At 38.5% G+C, this 21,419-nt stretch overlaps 2 protein-coding genes across 2 annotated transcripts; both read right to left on the minus strand.

Moving 5' to 3' along the window:
* Nucleotides 1-2,633: 2,633 nt before the first annotated feature.
* On the minus strand, nt 2,634-8,651 carry LOC140235359 (uncharacterized). Its single transcript, XM_072315386.1, has 3 exons — nt 8,643-8,651; nt 5,122-5,489; nt 2,634-3,288 (listed from the first exon to the last, which is right to left on the minus strand). The coding sequence occupies exons 1-3, from the start codon at nt 8,649-8,651 to the stop codon at nt 2,634-2,636; spliced, it is 1,032 nt and encodes a 343-aa protein (XP_072171487.1).
* Nucleotides 8,652-12,142: 3,491 nt separating this feature from the next.
* Nucleotides 12,143-21,105, minus strand: LOC140234621 (replication factor C subunit 3-like). Its single transcript, XM_072314648.1, has 8 exons — nt 20,983-21,105; nt 19,232-19,369; nt 18,584-18,651; nt 17,797-17,894; nt 17,071-17,252; nt 16,137-16,273; nt 15,121-15,289; nt 12,143-12,502 (listed from the first exon to the last, which is right to left on the minus strand). Exons 1-8 carry the CDS (start codon nt 21,067-21,069, stop codon nt 12,311-12,313), a joined length of 1,071 nt encoding a protein of 356 aa, XP_072170749.1. The 5' UTR covers nt 21,070-21,105; the 3' UTR covers nt 12,143-12,310.
* Nucleotides 21,106-21,419: the final 314 nt, after the last annotated feature.

The raw sequence follows: 21,419 nt of genomic DNA on the forward strand, positions 1-21,419 counted from the left end.
ATATACGTCCAAGTTCATTTCGACAGTCTCACAAATTGACGTAGATCATACATTATAAAGTAGTCTGGACGTAACAACGATAGGGAGATTTGTCTCGTAGATACAATAGAGAACATTTCAATCTATTACAGAACAAGAAATGAAAGTATTCTGACCTTGCTGTTCACAGTGGTTGGTGAGCTCAGCGATGTTCATCCTGATGCGATAAACTCTTATCTCACACTCTCTGATCATAATTACCCTTAATTTGCTTCGTCAGCACAGTTTGGCCTCCATAAATAAGTGCAATGTATCACTTGAGTCATATAGTGTATCATCATAATTACATTCGTAAATTTGGTTACTATATCTGCCATAGATTACTCTGAAAAGTACCATCTCGTGTAATGGGTATCACTTATAATACAACAGATACAGCTACATGATAACAGGGCACAAAAGTGTACAAGAGAGCAGAATCAAATCCGATTTGTACATGCTTCAACATTTACCACTGGTGACAGCTTGCCGATAGAGGGAGATCTCTAGTCAATAGTACTCATAACCTTGCTTCCAGCAAGTCACTTTTGTTGATTTTTTTTTTTTTTGCGTACCATGCAATGCAGTAAACAGTTTAAAAAACACGAAAAACAAACAAACAAACAAACAAAAAACAAATTTATTATTCCTATCATAACATTCTTTGACAGTATATAAGAATTCCTCTTAAGGCGATGTTATAATGGTATAATATTGGTTGAGATGAGCATTCAGCCTTTAACTTTTTGCGAGAAACTTAGAAAGCACTTTATGAAAATAATGTTAAAGAGTATACAATTCTAAGAGGAATTCAAAATTTATTTTATAAACATCGCCTTTGAAATGGTCGAGATATTCAAAATCAAAGTATAAAAATGCGATCCTAATAAAAGGTGGGTCCCACCTTTTAATATGATAGCTTTGTTTTGGATATCTTGGCCTTTTGAAAACATATTTTCATCAAATAAAATTTGAATTCCTCTTAGAATTATTCCGCTCTTACATAATTCACAAGAGATTTCTCATTATCACAAAGAAATATCATCAAAAAAACATGGAAAAACCTGAAGCCCAATCTCAACCAAAACTAAACCACCCCTTTAGGTTTGTTATTGTTATCATCGTGAGCTGATTTGTTGTTGTTGTTGTTTTTTTTTTTATTGTCCTTTAGAAACCACCAGTTTCTGGAGCGGCGCGTACGTATAGAAAATTCAGCAACTTGAATGTCATTCCATTTGCACGGCGTGTGGTTGGAGCTTCAAAATGATGATACCAAAACGCATGCTGGGAACGAGCTCTTTGTTTTCATACTAAAAAAAACCCCCACAATAATAGGATTTACCTCGAATTTTATAACAGAATCGACTTCCTCCGGCTCGGATGTACTGGCTCACGCAATATTGTCTTAGCACCCTTGTTAAAGGACAAGTTCATCTTCATAAACATGTGGATTGAGTTAATGCAGCAATATTAGTAGAACACATCAGTGAGAATTTTAGGAAAATCGGACAATCCATTAAAAAGTTATGAATTTTTGAAGTTTCTGTTCAGTCACGGCTGGATGGGAAGACTACTATATAGCTTGTGATGTCACATGCGTACAACGATATAAAGAAAGAATAAAGAAAATTCAAAATATTTTCACTTTTCTCGCCTAACAAAAGAATACTCGACTTCTCTCTTTCAGAAGGCAGGGGGAATAATATTACCCTAAACATACGTCAGTAACAAGTTGAAGAAATGTGAACTTTATTCAAAAAGTAAAGTTTTGAGAAATTCTCTTTTTATTTTCCTATCGTCGTAAGCATGTGACATCACACACTGTAGTAGTCTTCTCATCCAGCAGTGACTGCGCAGATACTTTAAAAAGTCATAACTTTTGAACGGATTTTCTAATTTTCCCCAAACTTTTGCTGATGTGTTCTACTAATATTGTTGCATTCACCCAATCTTGTCTTGTCCTTTAATTTGGAGGGAACCTCAAACCGTGGGTCCCGTGGTAGAGTGCTCATAAAGGATTATGCTTCCTTCGTGGCCATGTAAATAAAACCAAGTTCGAGCAAATCATAAGAGGAAGAGAGTGTGTGTGAATGATATGGTATGAAACTAATATAACTTCACGGAAACAGGTAAATCTATTAGTCAAATAATAAAAGTAGGCCCCTGTGTAGGTGCAGTCATTTGCGACCATGAGACGACTGCATCGGATTCTGTAACTTCAACATTGTCGTCGCTGCTCTTGTTGAAATACGCTCTTGCAATCAAACTTCTTCGTCGCAGTGTATTTGCCTTTGCTTCAAGGGGTATGATAAATTAAGCAAGGGAGTGTGTGTTAGTGTTAGTTCCCTTTGACGCTATTATAGGCACTTTACTGGTATACAATCCTACACGAAACAATTTTCATTATCACATTCTTGGTAATTATCGTGATGCCCTTTTTCTTGTACATAGCTCTTTCACGATTACATGCATTTGGTCTTGATTATTATGAATGATAACATTTCGCGTGTCTATAGAATGAAATGCAGTCGAAGGCAAGCTAAATTCTATATGCAATATAGCCCCAAATACATTTTACAGGGCATGCGTTACAACATAACGGAAATTCTGCGTTTTTAAACCTTCATCCGGCACTCGTACATCTCTTCATAGTAGGCAATAATCTGGTCAGAGCACCTGGTGACGTCAGGCGTCATCTCCTCACGTGAAGGCATGGGTTTGGCGGACATGAACTCGACACTGCTCGCCGCGGTTCCGGAAAATGCCGAAACGGTCATTCGCAGTTCTTCGGCTTCGATGGGTGCCTTCCAAATTTGAAAGACGTCGAGGTCTTCACGGAATTTCAGGAGCGCTTCGTCGTACGGAAGCCCGACCGCTCGGCAATACTTCGACAGCATTTCGGCGGGGTTCGACAGGATGTCGTCGGCATCCATGATGATCGGGTCTTCGTCGAAGTTTTCGCGGACGTGATTCCAGACGTCGTAGAGATCCTTGAAAAGGAGCCCGGGTGTCATGTAGGGGTCATCCCGCTCGAGGTCGAAGGCCTGTTCGTCTGCCGCGTCTCCCTCCAGCATCCCTAGTTGAGAGAATTGATCGAACATGGCCTTGCGGTTGGATTTCAGGACACGTAGTGGATGGCGTATAAGAAAGGTGTGCTTGTAACCTGAAGGGATGCACGCCAGGTCGTCCTTTCCCATCGCAAAACCCATATCCTTGACGAACACGTGATCACTCTGTGTTCCTTCCAATCGCTCTTTCACAGACTCGTACCTGAGCAAGGAAGGAAATAAAGATAAACCGACGAAAATGTAGCGGAAATCGCATCACGTCAATATTGCAATGGCGAATATGAATTTGATTATTGTTACAAGTATTTTGAAAGAGTCAAGGAATCTTTCCTTTTTTCCCAAATATGAAACGCGCCATTTCAAGAAGAGCAAAACTCTGTTGCAATTCAAATTGATAAGTGTGATCGACAATGTTCATTTCAATGTCAGCGTCGCTGTCGATTCAGGGGTATGAAAGAAGAAGGGGGAAAACAGCGACTAATTAGCAACGACATTATGACAATTAAACAAGGTGATGTCAAAGCCTCACATGTCTCACATAGACCCACATTGCTCCTTTTGACATGAGACCAAAAAGAAAGAATCGCTTATCCTGCATATTCTTTTCTTTTTTTTTTTCTTCTTTTTTTTTTTGGTAACTTTTGGGGAAACGCGTAACGCGCCGCTAAATTTCCGACCCCCGGGACAGACCCAAGCCATGTCATTTTAGTGAGATTCATCATGTAAGCATGGTGAAAATTTGTGAGGTGATTACATTCTCACATGCATAAAGTGGTTGCGACCAACATCATTTGGTAAATATCACGCGTGAGCATAATAACTTGACACATCATTGCACATGCACATGTGGTATCAGATGTGGTTGCGACAATTACTATTCGATAAACACAAATGAAATGGACAAGCTCCATAACAGGTTCTACATATGGAGCTTCTTCGATTGCTCTATGATGCCAAAGTCATGGTCAACTTCCGCCAACTTGAACGTGCACGTTGCAAAATAGCGCTCTACAATTTACTTAGGAATAGGTCATAAATATAGGAATGATCCAGTGCATGGTTTGTCCATTGTTGGTGCGATTGTTGAATTTTAATCATCTAAGCATGGCGGGAGGAAGTATAGTATCACTTGACGGGAACAAGGAAAATCTTTCGTCCGTGGAAGTATTCCTGTCCGGCATGTGAGACGCAATATTAAGTGAATCTCCACTCGTGTTCAAAGTGACTATATCGTAGCAAATAAAAAAAAGCAACAAACAAACAGCATCGCGAAAAGGTTTATCGAAAGTTCAAGAAAGAATACGAAATTCAAGAAATACTGATATCGGACACAATCGCATTCAGGATTAAGTGATGATAATTATTATAACCACTCTAAACTTTCACTGGCTTTCATAAAGATTTTCATTGCATTCATTTTCAATAAATTAAAGACAATAATATTAAAATGATTGGCTTGGAATCATTCAAGGCAAGCTATAACGACCATATCACGACTTTTTCTTTGGAAGGGGAATCTGGTTTGAAACGAAAGTTATAGGTAGTTGATCATTTCCGAAGAAAAAAAGTGGTATCCTTTGGTTCAAGCGATTTGAGAGAATTATGTGGCAATAACATCACGTCGTGTCTTTTGCATTAGTTTTGTAAGTGATATCACTCCTTCCCTAAAACATGAACTTTTCTCGACACGTTTCGGTTTTCCTTCAACCCGGTCCTTCAACTGTGAAAATTTGTGAAAACAAATGAAATTCCCTCTATTCTCAATTCATTGCTTTAAACATTTCTGTGACAAGAAACATATTAAGCATAAGATGTGCGTAGTTTAAAGTCACTTTGGCACCACTCTTAACGAGTTCGTGGCATATTCTTGAATAATTAATCTTAAATTGTGTAATCGTATCAGGTATGTACGATCAACAGTTACGAATTAAGTGTAATTTAGACCAAAGAGATGACATCCTTGTAAACATAGTTATGATACAATGAATTAATCAAATTTGAGAAGGCCTCTTTCAAGGCTTGTCTATACACTTACGCGAGATGATCCGGTTTAAAAGTGCAGTGCGAAAAACTCTTCAGCAAGTCGGCTACTTCCTGGAAAACGTCCTCGTTACCATGGTAACTTCTGGGCAAATCGACGCCGAGTCGCTTCTTGGCGTCGAGTCTGGCAACGAAGCAGAAGAAGAACGGCTCGAACCAGACTTCGAGGTCCTTCGTGGCGGTGAGACACTTCGTCAACGCAGAGGAGATCGAGCGAGGGACACACCACAAGAATGTGCGGCTCTTTCCTTCCGCCATATTGTTACCGGCTACGATTTCAACTCGGTATCGTCTGGTCGGAAAGTCCGGCGAACTTGAGAGTGAATTAGTGAAACTCTGCAGTTGTGGAGCACTCTTCACCAACTAATTAAGCGCCACAACATAAAGTGTTTCACCAGGGAGTTACTAAGCAGGAGAGGAAGGCAGAACCTCTCATTTTGTGCCAAAGCTCCGCGCCGCAGAAAGGTTACGCGCCCTCTGCTTAGACAAAAGAGAACGCTTCTGTTAAAACCTGCATCATTTCTATAATTACAACAAACCCACTTACCTCTATTAATAGCAGAGATCAATGAGCAAACCTCGTGAACAGCAGGTCGCTATCCCTTTCATTTTTTTTCCAGCGATGATTAAGTGTGCAAAGAACAGAACGCGCGAATGAAAATCAGAATTTTACTTCTTTAATTGTTAGATAATATACATGAAGAAATAAGCAAAAGCAAATGATGTTATCCGTCAGATTTAACATTCAAACGCTCAACCTGGCGAACAAAATGCACGAAATGTGCGCAAGACCGTTGAATGTAACTTTTTATAGCTAGTATATTTTTATGTTTTCGTTCTTTTTCCTTTTTTTTTCATTTCCCTGGGCATTAATAACAAGATTTGAAAAATAAAAACTTTGAAAGATTTGTATCGTAAAATATACATGTATCATCACCAAGTTCCGCAGAGGATTTTTAACATTTCCTCTGAAATATGACTAAAAAATTGTGAAATTAAACACTAATCATTTGGCCGCTATACCCAAACGCTATCGAATAGCAGCTAGTGGAGCAGGGAACATCAAAGCCAGTTACGCATACAATAATATTGCTATGCTACAGATCCTACGCAAAAATTCGCAAAAAATTGCGAACAGATTCCACTCCTATATATTCAAACACCTTCATGGTTTAACTTCATAGTGCACCAAAACTTTCTAAAGACAAGCGAATGAGGTGGGCGTTAAGCTATCAACGCGGTAATTTACCGTCAGACAATGAAAAAAAAAAAGTTATAGGCACTTTGAACCGAGTTGAATTATGGGAATGTTAAACCGAGGGTATATCGAGCTGACAGAGTTTTCCCCAGGAAAGAGGGGAAAATACTCAGATGTTGTTGCACTTTGAGTATCAAAATAAGTTAAAAATAGGACAGCAGCAGACCCAGCAACCAATATGAACTCTGCACTCGCTAATGAATAACTGAAGAAGTCTTTCCAGAAAGTAGAAAAAAAGTGAAACACAGTAATAAATGAAACAGGCAGTTATAAAAACATTGGAAAAATATGAAAGGATAGTTTTATAAAACCTTCTCTGACAAGGGAAATCACTATCCATTCTCCTGGTCAAATCTTCTGTGATTTAGTTATCATAATCATGCAAATCATTGTAAATAATGTGATTCTTTATGACTGTTCTACTAAAACATAAATACCTGCATAAACTTAATATTTTCTTTTATTCCTATCAATTTGCAGACACTGGCTTACCTGCATATATAAATATACATGTAGGCCTATTTATCCTGTTTCCCCAGACCCCTAGCCAGAAAAAAAAACCTGTGTCAGTGTCAGCAGAGCTCTTTAACATAATTTCCTAGGGGCATATCCGGACAAAAAGGGCGGAAAAGTCGCTGTTGCTATCATGTAGAGAGAATTACGCCGTTAGTGCAGATGCTTTCTCGATATGGGTATTGCCATCTTTAAACAAATTTGGTTTACTTTGGCTTTTTGAAACATTGAATAATTCGAACAGGAACTGTGGGTAATATCCCTTTTCTATTTTTAGGTTGAAATGATAACATTGCCGGCTTTATTCTGTGGGAAAAGCGTTGGCCCGGCACTGCACTTTGTATTATTATCATTATTATTATTTTAAGGGAATGTACAAAAACACCAACGTCAGAGGATCGATATCAACATTGTCAACGTCATCACTCCATCAGTGATACATCGGTGTCATCCACGAGCTAGAAACCCGCGATTCATACGGCCCACGATCTAGAGATTGGATAAAAAGGCCCTCGGGTCATATCGGTACACCCACGAGTCATAGAGCCGGCGAGATAGACACCAAGTAAAACAGGCCCACGAGCTAGACACTAGGCAATTAAGACTTTGTGTCTAGCTCTTGGACCGTGTAGCTCGTAGGCCTATTGTACTTGATGTCGAGTTCGTGGACTGTGTGACTCGTGGGGTCATCCCACTAGACCGACACCCACGAGTCATACAGCTCACGAGTTCGACATTGAAAACAGGTCCATGAGTCATACAGCTCACGAGTCATACAGCCCATGAGTTCGACACTAGGCAAATAAAGCCCATGAGTTCTACACTAGGTAAAAACAGCCCACGAGTTCGACTGATATAACACGGGGCTTAGTGTGTCGGTCTCGTGGGCCTTGTTAGCTTAGTGTCAAACTAATGAGCTGTACGACTTGTGATCTGTATAACTCATGGGCTGTATGACTTGTGAGCTGTATGACTCGTAGGCTGTATGACTCGTGGGTGTCGGTCTCGTGACGTGCACCCTTACTCGTGAGCTTGTTACCATTAACTTGTTGGCTGTACGACTAGTAGTTGTCACGCTCGTGAAGTGCACCCAATCCATCACTCTGAGATGCCCACGGGTTCACTTTAGTTATAACTATCAAGTGCTGTCTGTTGAACAGCACAAATGTGTGCACTCGCAGCAAAATGTGTCACATGCACAATGTGAACAATAACACTCTCGTTTGATGGCCACAACGGTTTTATGACATTCGCTCCTGAGACAATTGTTCCCAGAAAATATCTGAACGCTAAACCAAACATAAATTCTATCCACAAACATAACCCTAACCCTAATCCTCACATCAACTTAACCTAAAACTTTATCACAACCCTAAGTCGTTGGAGAAAACAAGACCGGAGAAACTGTTGTAGGAGCAAATGTTGTGTCACCGCCCACAACAGATCAACTATTCTCATTTCAGACTTCAAGGGAGAACATCTTGTGTGAAGGTAATGGTCATCATCTGAGGAGTCTGCATTAAAGATTTCCCATGTCTATCAAATGCAATAATGCCCAAGAATTGACACCATTGATGGTACATGTATTTCTCTCCCCACCCTCATTTTTTTCTTTTCCATGAAAAATCAAAGAAAAATCAGATTCCCTTCACACAGAATGGACAGAAAATGTGTCAGTTTAGCCATACACTGAACACTGAAATGTAAAACAAAACAAAACAAAAAACCAGTAACTTTATACTTACAGACTCCATTTCTGCTTTGTTTTGTTTCATGTTATAATTTATTTATTTGTTCATTTTATTTATTTATTCATTCATTCATTCATTCATTCATTCATTCATTCTTTCTTTTATTCATTCATTCATCTATTCATGTATTTATGTATTTACCGAGTATATTCATTGCCACTGCTAACTCTTAGACAGTATGACTCGGTGTCAAGGCTCCATAATACATACTTCAGCTGTAGCAGGCTATCTATCATGCTGGTATTCATCAGTTGACAACTAGTCAGAAGTTGGTGAATTGTAAGGGCTGACAGTGATTTTCTGAAGACACACAAAGACTAATGATTTTTTCTTTTTTTTTTCTAGGGTTTGTGCAAAAAACACTGCATGCCACCACCAGAAGAAAACACAGGTTTCCTATCATTATTGGTCTTTTTTCTGACCTGCTAACAGTTTGCTGTCATGAACCAGCTAGGTCCCTAGTTTCATCTGGGGAAGCAGTTTTCTGTTATTGCCTTTGTTTTTAAATCTACACTGCACAGCTGACTTTCACAAAAGGAGAACAATAGAACAATGTCAGTTCATGAATCACCACATTGCAAGGGCTGCAGAAGTGTGTGTGTGTGTGGGGGGGGGGAGGGGCTTATAGGTCCTGGGATTGGGCAACCCCTCAATCGCCCCCCGCCAATTAACATAAAGAGCGGTATTACATTGAAGGAAAAGTGACATAAAGAGTAATATGATTGTGCACCATGCCGAGTATCGGAAGACCACTTTGTTACTTTCTAATACTGTACATGTAGTACTACCTGTAGTACACTACAGGGGCCGATCCAGGAATTCCATAAAAGGGGAGGCGCCTCTACAAAGTTAAAGGGGGTGCATGTGCCCCCTCCTCCATTTTTCTTTTTATTTCTTTTCCAACAACAACAACAACAACAACAACAACAACAACAACAACAACAACAACAACAACAACAACAACAACAACAACAACAACAACAACAACAACAACAACAACAACAACAACAACAACAACAACAACAACAACAACAACAACAACAACAACAACAACAACAACAACAACAACAACAACAACAACAACAACAACAAGAAGAAAAAGAGGGGGCACACCCAGTGCGCCCCCACCTGGATCCACCACTGCATGTACCTCAAATCATTGAAGGTATCAGTGAATGCTACACCACCAACTGCTGTATATTCCCATCCTTTTTTTTTTTAAAAATCAGGATATACATGAAGGGTTTGTTTGCAAAAACCGATAAGTCCATTTTTGAAGATTTTGAAGTACGATCTCTGTCATAAAGTACAAAATAATACCTTTTGAATGATATATTGGTCACTATATATAAAGGTATATTTTTGAAGTTATGGTCAAAAGAAGCAACATTTTTCTTATTATTCTCTTTATTTTTCTTGACCTTTAATCGCAAATATCTCCATTTAGCAAATATGGACTTATCGGTTTTTGCAAACAAACTCTTCACATGTATCGATAAATCGTTTGCTGTCCAACTCTGTATTTGGATCAATGCTTCAAAGTTTGTTTGGTTGGTTGGTTTTATTTCTGCATTTTTCATCATTTCAATACAAAATAACATCACTAACAATACTTTTGCAAAGGCAATCCTATGTGTTATTTCTTCAGCATGACATATGGTTCATATATCTGAATGCTAGTACATGTATATAATTGATGCAATACAACCATATTTTCTGGTAGTCAAGATATCATATTTATTATGATTCACAGACAAGTTATCATCTACCACATAGGCTAACAATTGTTTGAAACCTGCTTACGGTTGTCAAGGTCTGTATAAATAACTTATAGTTAACAGAATCAGTGAGAATTTTTCCATGATACACTTACTCCCTTAAAATAACAGTCCAATGTGGCTTTTAAAATATGAAAAAGATGAATATGGGTTTCTTGATTCACAGAAAAATATTCCATACAAGGCATTTCATTTTCTGGAAAAATGATATTGTCTCAAATAAATTTTTAAACAGAATTTTATAGAGAAAAAGAGAAAACTAAAGTGGTAATCATCCTTTTCTCAAGACACTCTCTTTAACCAAGATGAAAGATAAATAAACAAACACAACCTGGCACATTTCACATTTCGATGCAGTGCGATCTTGTTACAACAAATATGGCTATAACAAAATTTTTGATACATCATAAAAATTCAGGACCCCAAATTACTATCTATATAGGTTCTTATAGTTTACTGTTTGGCAATAACAAAATTTTGATGTAAAAGAAAACAGCCATTCCTGAGGACTCTGTTATAACCAGAATCACCTGTTTCTGTACAACTTTTTCTATAAGCAATTGGCTTTCATGCCAGTTTCTGGCTTTTGTCAGTGGAACCCAGATAATTGTGGAATATGTTGCAATGTAGAGTAATTACTAAAAAAAAGAAGTAGAAAGAGAGAGAGAGAGATGGAGAGATATTTATATGGGCATCAAACAACACTGTATTATAACTGTTAATATCAGTGTGTCAAGAATTGGAGCAAAAGGCAGGTCTGGAGTGTGTGGGCTTCCTGCACAATTATTGTGTGCACCTGAGTACAATTTTACTTTGGTTTACATGACAGAGGGCAGTGTTCAAACACATTTCCAGTGAATAAAATCAATGTGCAAAGATGACACACACATCCTTGGAGGACAGTCATCAAATAATCAAAGGAGAATAAACCAAGCACTGCCACATGATTGGAACAAATCTGTATGTACTTTTACCCTTATCATCAATCTCCATGTCTCTCTTCCATGAGCACCATCATAAACAGCTCTTGACATCAAACGTAAACAACTTGCCTTTTTTAATGACAGAGTTACAAAGGACAACAACATAGCATTCAAAGTTTCTTGTAATGCAATGATATAGCTACATGTACCAAGGAAATCAAAGCTTCCAAATCAACTGGTGATAACCGTCCGCAGGTAAAATGTTCTAGATGGTGTGTGTGTGTGTGGGGGGGGGGGGGGGAGGGGGTAGCTGTGAAACATTTGCTCCATCACCTGCATTGCCAAGAAAGTTGACCCCAGTGGTGAACTCTCACCGTTAAAACACTGCAGTACACATGTCCCATGACAGCACAGTACTAAAGTTCAAATTTCCACTGTGTGTTGTCTAGCCATCTCTGAGGGTCCAAATATCCATACAGCACGGTTGCAACATTGTAACAAGGTTGGCAGTGCTGGCAGGATTCCACTTTAATACCTGCATAGTGCTGACTACAAAGGATACAATGTTAGAAGAAGAAATTCAGCAATATTTTCCTTCTTCAAGTAAAAGTTCACTGAATCTTGGAGATGCCTTGTTCGAAAGGCTACACTGAGAAGCCAAAAATAACCAACAAGGCAGTGAGTACTGTAAAACCAGAAATTTTTGCATGCATTAAACATTCGCGAGAATCGTAAAAGCAATATGCATGTGATTTTTTTTTTTTTTTTAAAACACAATGCATTCAACACCAGAGACAATTTCGTGAATTTCGTGAGTTTTATGCCACTAAAAAGGTCGTTGGCTCTAATTCATGAAAATTTCATGCCGTGAATGTTTCAGGCCATGAATGTTCTGGTTTTACAGTACAATGTATCGCAACCAGCGCTTGACCCTAGGTGGGAGTACAAGAGATGGCATCACTCAGAGCATCATGGCCTCGAAGCCCTCCTCCAGGAATCTCTTGTAGATGCTCATGAACTTGGCGACGAAGGCCTCAAGGTGGTAGATGGCCTTGTTGCCCTGCTGCATCCGGTGCTCGTAGAACGCTGCCACGTGTGTGATCTCCGTCTTCAGCTGACCGTCGCAGTTCTTCAGCAGCTCTTTCAGTAGGCCCTGCAGTGATGAAATAAATTAGTTTGCAATTAGTGATGGTTTGAATGGCCATGAATTCAAAAGCATCAGAGCAAAACAATTGCAAATCTAATACCATGCACTTACATTACCCTATTTTTTTTTAATACTTACAAGCTCCTTTGAATGTATAAGAACTTTCTTTCACTGCAACACAAAGAAACCATTCAGCTGCTGACTACAACATAGCTCATTACAACTCTGTGTCTTATTACGTTGCTTTTTTCATTGACCAGTATCTGCTCTTATGTGCAACATGTAACTTTGAGCTGGTCTATTTTCCATTTCAGGGTTACATACATATATACACACACTGGGTTGTTCTCACTGCTGGGTACTGATTTGCTGTTTTGGATGATGCAGAATTCAAAAGATTTATTTTTCTACTTTAGGTGGGGAAGAGGTGATCATTGATGACAGAAGTTTCATTCAGTGAAGGTTTTTGTTGAGCAAGAGATTAAAAATTGTATAAATTGAGATGATAGTCATAGCTCTGTATAGGTTATGGGGCAGTTTTCCTGGTGAATTGAATTTTTGGATAACGCAGCCTGTTCATCTTGACAGTTACTTGTTATTTTTGTGTTAAGATATAAATTGCATCATTTTTCCACATTTTATTATTGATTTGATAGTGACTAATGTAAAACACAACATTTTCGCGGCAAAAAATTTTCGCGAGTTGCCTCTAACATTCAACACACATAGTGTAAACAAGAACTTTCGCGTGCAATCTAATTTCGTGAATCTTGGCTCTCATGAAATTCGCAAAATTAAAATGCATGCGAACATTCCTCGTTTTACAGTATATCTTCTTTTTGTTGATAAGTGTGTATCATCAGATCGTTATGTTTCAAGGACTACAGCTCTGATGGCTATTGCTTCTGTGCATCAAAGATGTTGTGCTTAGCATCTTTTAAATGACACATAACAACACATAATTCCAACTTTAATAAGGTGATCTCTTCTCTCCTTGTGCTGACATCTACTGCTTACATTGAAGACAAAAAAATTAGAGCTCAGTCTGAGGAATCACAGTCTGCAAGAATCTTCAGCCTACTGAAGGAGGCAGACTTAATCATCATCAGAAGATGAAACCACCAAAAGTGAAGCATCATTAAAACTAGAAATGTCGCTAAGGCGACTGGTATGCCTCCGCCATAATGCATGATTCTCCTAATAGGTCTATAGTACATGTAGACAATGTGTGATTACATTTTCACAAAATTGGCAAAATATTAAAATGACAAGTTTGTCACAAATGTGTTGAATGTTCACCTTCCTTGACCTAGGTTTAATTGGATGAATAGGAGAACATGTATTTGGGGATTTAAGGACTTTAACTTGACTTTGACCCATTTATAAGTTTATGCATTGAGTAATTTTCAAGGTATGGAGAAAAAGTGCAATTTCTGTATTGAAAAGTTCATTGTTACCATTTTCATCTGGCCTTTGACCCTAAAATTCATAGGATAATCACTGTCAGGCACAACATGCATAAATATGTAGTAAGTTTCAAGATAACTTGAGCCACTTCAGAGATAAGGAGGAAAAAGTTAGTTCAGCACTTTCCCTTGATCTTCGACCTTTTGACCTTTGAGGCAAACAAAACAAAAAGAAGAAAAAAGAAAGCTTCCAGAGAATCTCTATTAGGTTATACATGCATACACCAAGTGAAAAAAAAAAAATAATCCTGCTGGCATTGCATAAATATGAGGGAAATACTAAAATTTTGAAGTGTTGCCCTTGACCTTTGACCCATGAACCCTAAATTCTCTAGATAATCACTGCCAGTCAGTACATGTATATATACTATGTTCCATGAAGATACCTTGAACAATTTCCAAGATACGGAGAAAAAAATGAAGTTTTAATACTTTTACTTGACCTTTTGACATTTGACCTTTGACCTCATGACCCCAAACTTTCACCAGAGAATTTTAATTCTCGCTATCGCCAATGACGTAAAAAGTACCCGGATGTTGATTTAAGCGTCATTTACGGTGCATTATGGGATAGTCCGGTAGCAAAGTCACTTCCGTTCGTACGCGCGTGATACGTGACTAATGCTATTTACACACACAACCGACTATATTCTACGTGTACTTCCGGTTTTCTCGACTTGAATTACAGCTTTAATATGATTTGAAATCTATCCATTCTTAAGAAATTGCTGTTAATACGACTATTGGTTGTTGCTGCGAAGCTGCCATGTGTTGTTCGCACGACAATAAATGAAAAAAAATCTGCAGAAATAGGACTCTTACTGGCATGCGAGACGTGACGTGGCCGCGTGGGTGAATGATATGGTGGAAATAGTGAAATTTTACGTATTTGACCTTGACCTTTGACCTTGAGCATGTGCACCCAAAAGTTGATAGGCACAACTTCACCCCCTAATACACATACATGTCAAGTTTCATTAGGATACCTCAAAAGGTTTTTTAGTTACGCTGTCCACAAAATTCATTACGGACGGAAGGACAGACGGACGGACGGACAACCCGAAAACATAATGCCTCCGGCACCACTTCGTGGCGGAGGCATAAAAATTGATAACAATTCTGCCTTCTTGGTCTTCGAGGGGTATCACACATTGTCACCTTTAGAATCACGTCTGGAGGGATGCAGTGGGTGAGCAGCTCGTAGAGACGACCCCTGACCTCTAGGAGCTGCTTGGGGCTCTGCTGCTGGATGATGCTGTTGGCCGTTTCCCTGAGGAAGACCTCCCAGTCAGCCTCTGGGATGTCCTGGTCAGCACTGAGTGGATACCTGAGGAATGGTCATCAGGTAATTAGGATAAACATCATCATCATCATCATCTTCCTCATCATCATCATCTTCGTCATCATTGTCATCACCATCATATATTTATTCAAAGAAAAGTTAAGGCATTTGCAGATGTGCTCTTCTGTCACATTTTATTACTTTACTTTTACTTTCTGAATATACATACATATATTTATTATTATTATTATTATTATTATCATTATTATTATTATTATTATTATCATTATTATTATTATTATTATTATTATTATTATTATCATTATCATTATTATTATTATTATCATTATTATCATTATTATTATTATTATCATTATTATTATTATTATTATTATTATTATTGTTATTATTATTATTATTATTATTATTATTATTATTATTATTATTATTATTATTATCATTATTATCATTATTATCATTATTATCATTATTATCATTATTATCATTATTATTATTATTATTATTATCAAATCAAATTGTAGTTCATGATGTGAATTCACATATTCAAGTTCACAGTCAAAAACCTGAAGTCTTCCACTGAGGTGAGACTTCAGGTGGAACCAAGCCACCGCCAATATTTCATAACATGGCCTGTGACCAATAATGGATGTATAGGTAGATTAACAATTCATTAATTTTACCAGCATTCAAAGCCCAGAAAAGAAAGAAAGAAAAAAAAAACCACCTTAATTCATGCTCAAGACAAAAGCTTGTTTAATAGATTAAAGTGTTCTTCAGACTGTTCTACCTCTTGTTTAACCTATGCACTCATCAGTTTCCAAACTGCCTGATATTTCAATCTGTCAATCAATCCATTTGCCAGTCTACTCACTGCTGTACTTTGCATGCTTCACAAGCCAGAATGGCTTTCCTCAGGTTTCTGTCAGACTTTTCAGCAATTCTCCGTCCAAGCTCTGGTGGCAGGGTCACACCCTCCTTCTTGCAAACTGCTTGCAAAATCTGTCCTATCTGAAAAGACATATATTTGCAAGTTTCAACATTCATTTCTTGCCGGCACGGAATGAGATGAAAACTAAATTCTATTCCTTGCACAATTCTTTGATACAGCCATGGTTTCTAATAAATTCAGATTCGCACTTTCTCAGTGTCACTTACAGCTTGAGGGTAGATTGCATCAGGGAGGTGAGAGGAAACCTCCCTGATTGCATACAATGAAGGGCTAAATGTAACAGATACTCTTCCTTTTTGTTCTCTTTCCACACACACCCACACACACACATATACACACCATGCACACTTATACACATGCACAGAAGTAACACACCTCAAACACACCAGGCATGATCATGCCTCCCTGCACTATTGACAATCCTTTCACACCAACATGCACTGTAGCAGCCCTTGCAGCCTTTATTTCAAAGGATGGTGGAAAGTCTCAAATAGAAATAGGATCAGTGGGATTCAAGAGTGGATTCAATTCAAACATATCAAAAAATTTGATTTTATGGTCACAGGCTGAAAAACATGAAGAATTCAAAATCCCAATCTCAGTTATCTGTATGATGCATGTGCAATGAACAGAAAGTAGAAGAGCAAAAGAAGACCAACAGTTCTTACTGCCAAAACTGAGAATTGTTTGATACAATATGTAGCACAATTGGTTTGAGTTTGGCTCGAGTTACACAGTAACTACAGGGTGTGGTATACTTACCAAAATAGCAGAATGGGCCACAACACCTTTAGTTGAAATTAATGTTTTGTTTATCTAGAGAAATAGCAAAAACGATCGTATCTGTCCAATGTACCTCATCAATAGATGGCGCTGCCACTCTGATACCAAGACAGCGGCTGCGTATGGCTGGAATGACCTTGCTAGTCGAGTTGCAGCACAGGATCAGGCGACAAGTGGCTGTGTACTTCTCCATGGTGCGGCGCAAAGCATGCTGGGCATCTTTAGTCAGACGGTCAACCTCAGTCAGAACCACAACTGTATGTTTGGAGGAGATATTTATTGCACACAAGTGTGACTAAGGTGTAACACATTCATAAAAGCATGAAAGCACTCTTTGTCTCATCACCACCCTCCCTTACAGAGCACACGTGACTAGACATTCTTATTTGACATTCAATCACATTAATTGTCGTTTCAAGCAAACTCACTGTGATGAAAAAGAAACTGCGTATTCATCAGATCTCTAAATAACATTAGGGCTTCTTACTATCAGAACACTGCTAATTATTTCAATATGATTAAATGTTTAAGGGGAATAATCATATTTTGCATTCCTGAGATATATTTGTTAAATACTAACTGTATATAAGCTTTGCACCATTTTAATTAAACGCTAAATAAAAGAATAGATTATTACTATTCCATGAGAAAGTCTGGTGAAGGAATGTACAAAAAGCCAAATACACACACAAAATAAGAACAATACTGAAATGTTTGACAATCTGAAACTTATGACTTGAAATAGTGGTTCAAATAAGGGCCACAAATTAAATAAATCAAATTGATAATCAATTTTCACCTTTAAAATCCTTCTGCGAAGCAGTCTCAATCTGCTGGGACTGTGCTGTATTCTTGATCAGATCCTGGATCACTATTCGATCATAGATCCCTGCATCACTGAAATGAACAATAGAAGAGCCCGACTTCAGATTTCAACTCATCTACAAGTATGCTGGTGATCATCCAAGGAAACATATTCACACAACACGGTTATCATGTATTCTTTGATAACTCTGGTCACAGAAGTTACAAGAATGCCGATCTCAAGGCAACTAGCTGGACAAGTATGAACAAGGCATTTACAGGCCCTTGAAGTTCACTCTGCGAATGAGCAGAAGAAAGTCATCTGCCAGAGCGGGCATGTTCGCTTTTAAATTAAATTCACTGAGACAGGCATCAGTGATGTAGTCATTATTCATGTCATCCATATGATTTGTGCTTGCCAGCAACTCCATCTGAAAGTAAAAAGTGTTCATTCAAGCCCAGTACTTGGCAATGATAACAAAAAATGCTTGTTAGTGCATTCCATGCAAAACAATGAATTAAATGGAAGTTTCCCCAAATGTTAATTGACAGGCCATTCTGGTCACCTTGTGTATGGAAGTCCATTCTTTATTTGAGTATGATTTCCATAAATTGTTACATTGGGTAACCATATGCATTATGTTTCTTTGAAGATGAAACAAGTGCCTAAGGATAGCACAGATGAGTAGTTCTGGTAGTTTGAAACCTCTGTTTATAAAAACATCTCAGGTTCAAATTGTACTGGTCACAATGTATCACTAGATTTGTTACAAAATACAAACCTTGGATTGACTTCAATGTGATAATTGCTTGCAATGGTTGTGACTTCAATCTTGCTCTTTGAAGGTGTCTAAGATGAATAATAAAAGAATACAATACACAGTATTCAATTATTGCAGAAAGACATACTTGGTGACGAGTATTTTTTTTTTCCAGTCATATCAAATCACAAAGCTCACTATCATGGTATCAAAACAACCTGACCACATTCCCTGATGGTCAGCAAACATGGTGCCCACTGGCTAAGTATTCTTCACAGGAAATTTTATTGCATATACAAGTGAAATTAAAAGAAAGAAAGAAAAATGAACACTACCGCCCTCCTGCAGAGGCAGGAACAGTCAGCATCTCCAAATATATATTTACATTTTTCCAAACATGTAACACTACATCCAGGCCGATAAAATTTGACAAGAAGTGGTCAGGCAAGGTCACTCCTGATCAAAACAGAGAAATGCTCCTGGACTACTCAGGCCGATATAAGGGCACTTACCCAGTGAGTAACATGTCTCATTTAACCACGCCGAATTGTACACCACAGGAATAACAACACCTGCATGAACATTAAGTTACAAATCCATTGCAGCATTTTCTTCTCTAGATGCAATAGATCTATACCCAGCATTACTCGCATAACAGCTTTCACTTACTGTGAATGTCTGGTGCTCAATGCGCAGCTTCTCCACTCCTGAGCCATACAGTTCACGCAAGGTGCACATAATCCTGGTTTTCTTGCCAGCTCCAGACGGTCCATAGACCAAAAGATGAGGAAAGTCGCCACATTGTACCTGATAGTAATGAGATAGACACAGATTGAAAGGAATAGTGTTTTAATGTTAATATCTTATGCTGCCCCCCCCCCCTGAATTCTGTAGTTGCATCATGCATTCATGACTATAAGATTTTAGACAAGTCTACTTTAACAACTACGTTAAAACTGATGACAACACAAAATAGCAACCAGAGTAATGTCTAAAGTGAATATTATGAGCACCTAAACTCACTGGGAGCTATTAATAAAGAGTAAAGTTCTATTCTTTTAATCAAAGCAGATCTAGCATGCTGTGTGAGGCACTGCATCTGGCAAAGACCTGTTCACTTTCATTGACACACCCCTCATAACAATCACACAGTACAAATGTAGGCCTACATTGAAAACTTCCACTTTCTAACCCAAATTTTGTTTTACTCACAATAAATTAACTTCTTGGACTTAAATTTAGCATTACATTAACAATCCATAGCGAGCCATCAGGCAACTTTGCGTTACTGACAGGAACCATGTCCATTGCTGCACTAATTCAAAGTATTCAGCTTCCTGCACAATGCAGGTTGTGCGCATGTGATTTTCGTGGCGTTGTCTGCCACAGCCAATCTTTTTGAGAGCAGCGAGTACCATCCGGGTTACTTCCTTCTGCTTTTACCAAGTAGAAGTGAACTACAGACAGTTTGCAGACGAAGCAAATGAAATCATCATTTTTTATGTTTGATGTTTTTGTTTTTTTATGTGGGGGGGGGGGGGGTAAGTTGTAAATTGTTTAAAACTATTATATAGGCCCTATACAATTTAAAGTCAAAATCGACAATGCCAAAACAAAGCAAAAATTATAGGGTTAGATATTTTGGTCCGAGTCATATGTATACATAATTGAATGTATAGACCCTATACAAAATCTGTGTAGCACTCAGTCAGTCACATCACGTCAAAAAGTAACCATGCACAGCTCTGCCCCTGTCGCTGTATTTAAATCAAACAATGGCGTCTGGTCGGGCTAGTCACCAAGCTGAAGAATATCTGCTGTCTGTGCATGCTGCAGTATTGCTAGTTTATATAATTCAATAAGACTTGCAGACACTTATCTACACAGCATGCAAGATCTAGGATCTAGATCTTTTTATAATTTCAATATGTCTCAAAACATATCTAACGTTAAATGTATGATCAATCATTGTCACAACAAAGAAGGTATTCATTAGGAGCGCCCCCGGGACGGGGGGCACCCGGCTTAGGTGACGACTGAGCGAGCGAGCCTGCCTGCGCCTGCACCAGTGCACGTGCAGTGACCAGATAGTATCAGATACGATTTTGCCGGTGTTGGCAGGTCCCCATTTAATCCACGATCCATTGACCACCAATTTTCCCAAGCAGGGACTCGGTTAATGTCATAGCGTCACTGACTAAACTATTTTTTCCTGACCATAACCCGAGAGAACTGGAGGCGGAGCTGAGCTGAGCTGAGCTGAGCTGATGAGCAAAGCAAAGCGACGTCCCTTAACCAACACACATTAAGGCGTGTGGGACCATTAGCGCATCTGTGATAGTTCAGCGCATGATAATATGGACATCATCTCGTCATAACTTCAAATAATTCAAACAGTACTTAATTCAAACAGTACTTACTAATTTCTTTAAGTTCGAAGCTTGTTCCTTGTGATAATCTAGTTTTGAAAGAGAGGTAGGACGGTGTTTATCAACCCACAAACTCATTTTTGTGACAGTCTGGTTCTCGCGCGCGATCACAAATTTCCCGCACTCTGATTTTCTTTTTCTCCAGATGAGCACTTAGTCTTCAGCAAGTCGTTTTTGGCAATTCGGCATTCGTCCTGTGGTGCGAAGAGGCCAGCTTCCGTTCTCGAATCTTATGCCGACGTACTGTATTTCTGACACACTCTACCAGGGAGCAGGGGCGGATCCAGGAATTCCGTAAAAAGTTGGCGTGACTAATTATTTCTGGTGCCACTTCCGGGTTTCATTTCATTTTTTTTTTCTTTGTATTTCTTTTGTTTTTAACGAAAAATAAAGGGGGGGTGGGCGTGCACCGGTTGCGCCCTCCTCTG

This window comes from Diadema setosum, chromosome 11 (genome assembly GCF_964275005.1).
Source record: "Diadema setosum chromosome 11, eeDiaSeto1, whole genome shotgun sequence".
In the NCBI taxonomy this organism is placed as follows: Eukaryota; Metazoa; Echinodermata; class Echinoidea; order Diadematoida; family Diadematidae; genus Diadema; species Diadema setosum.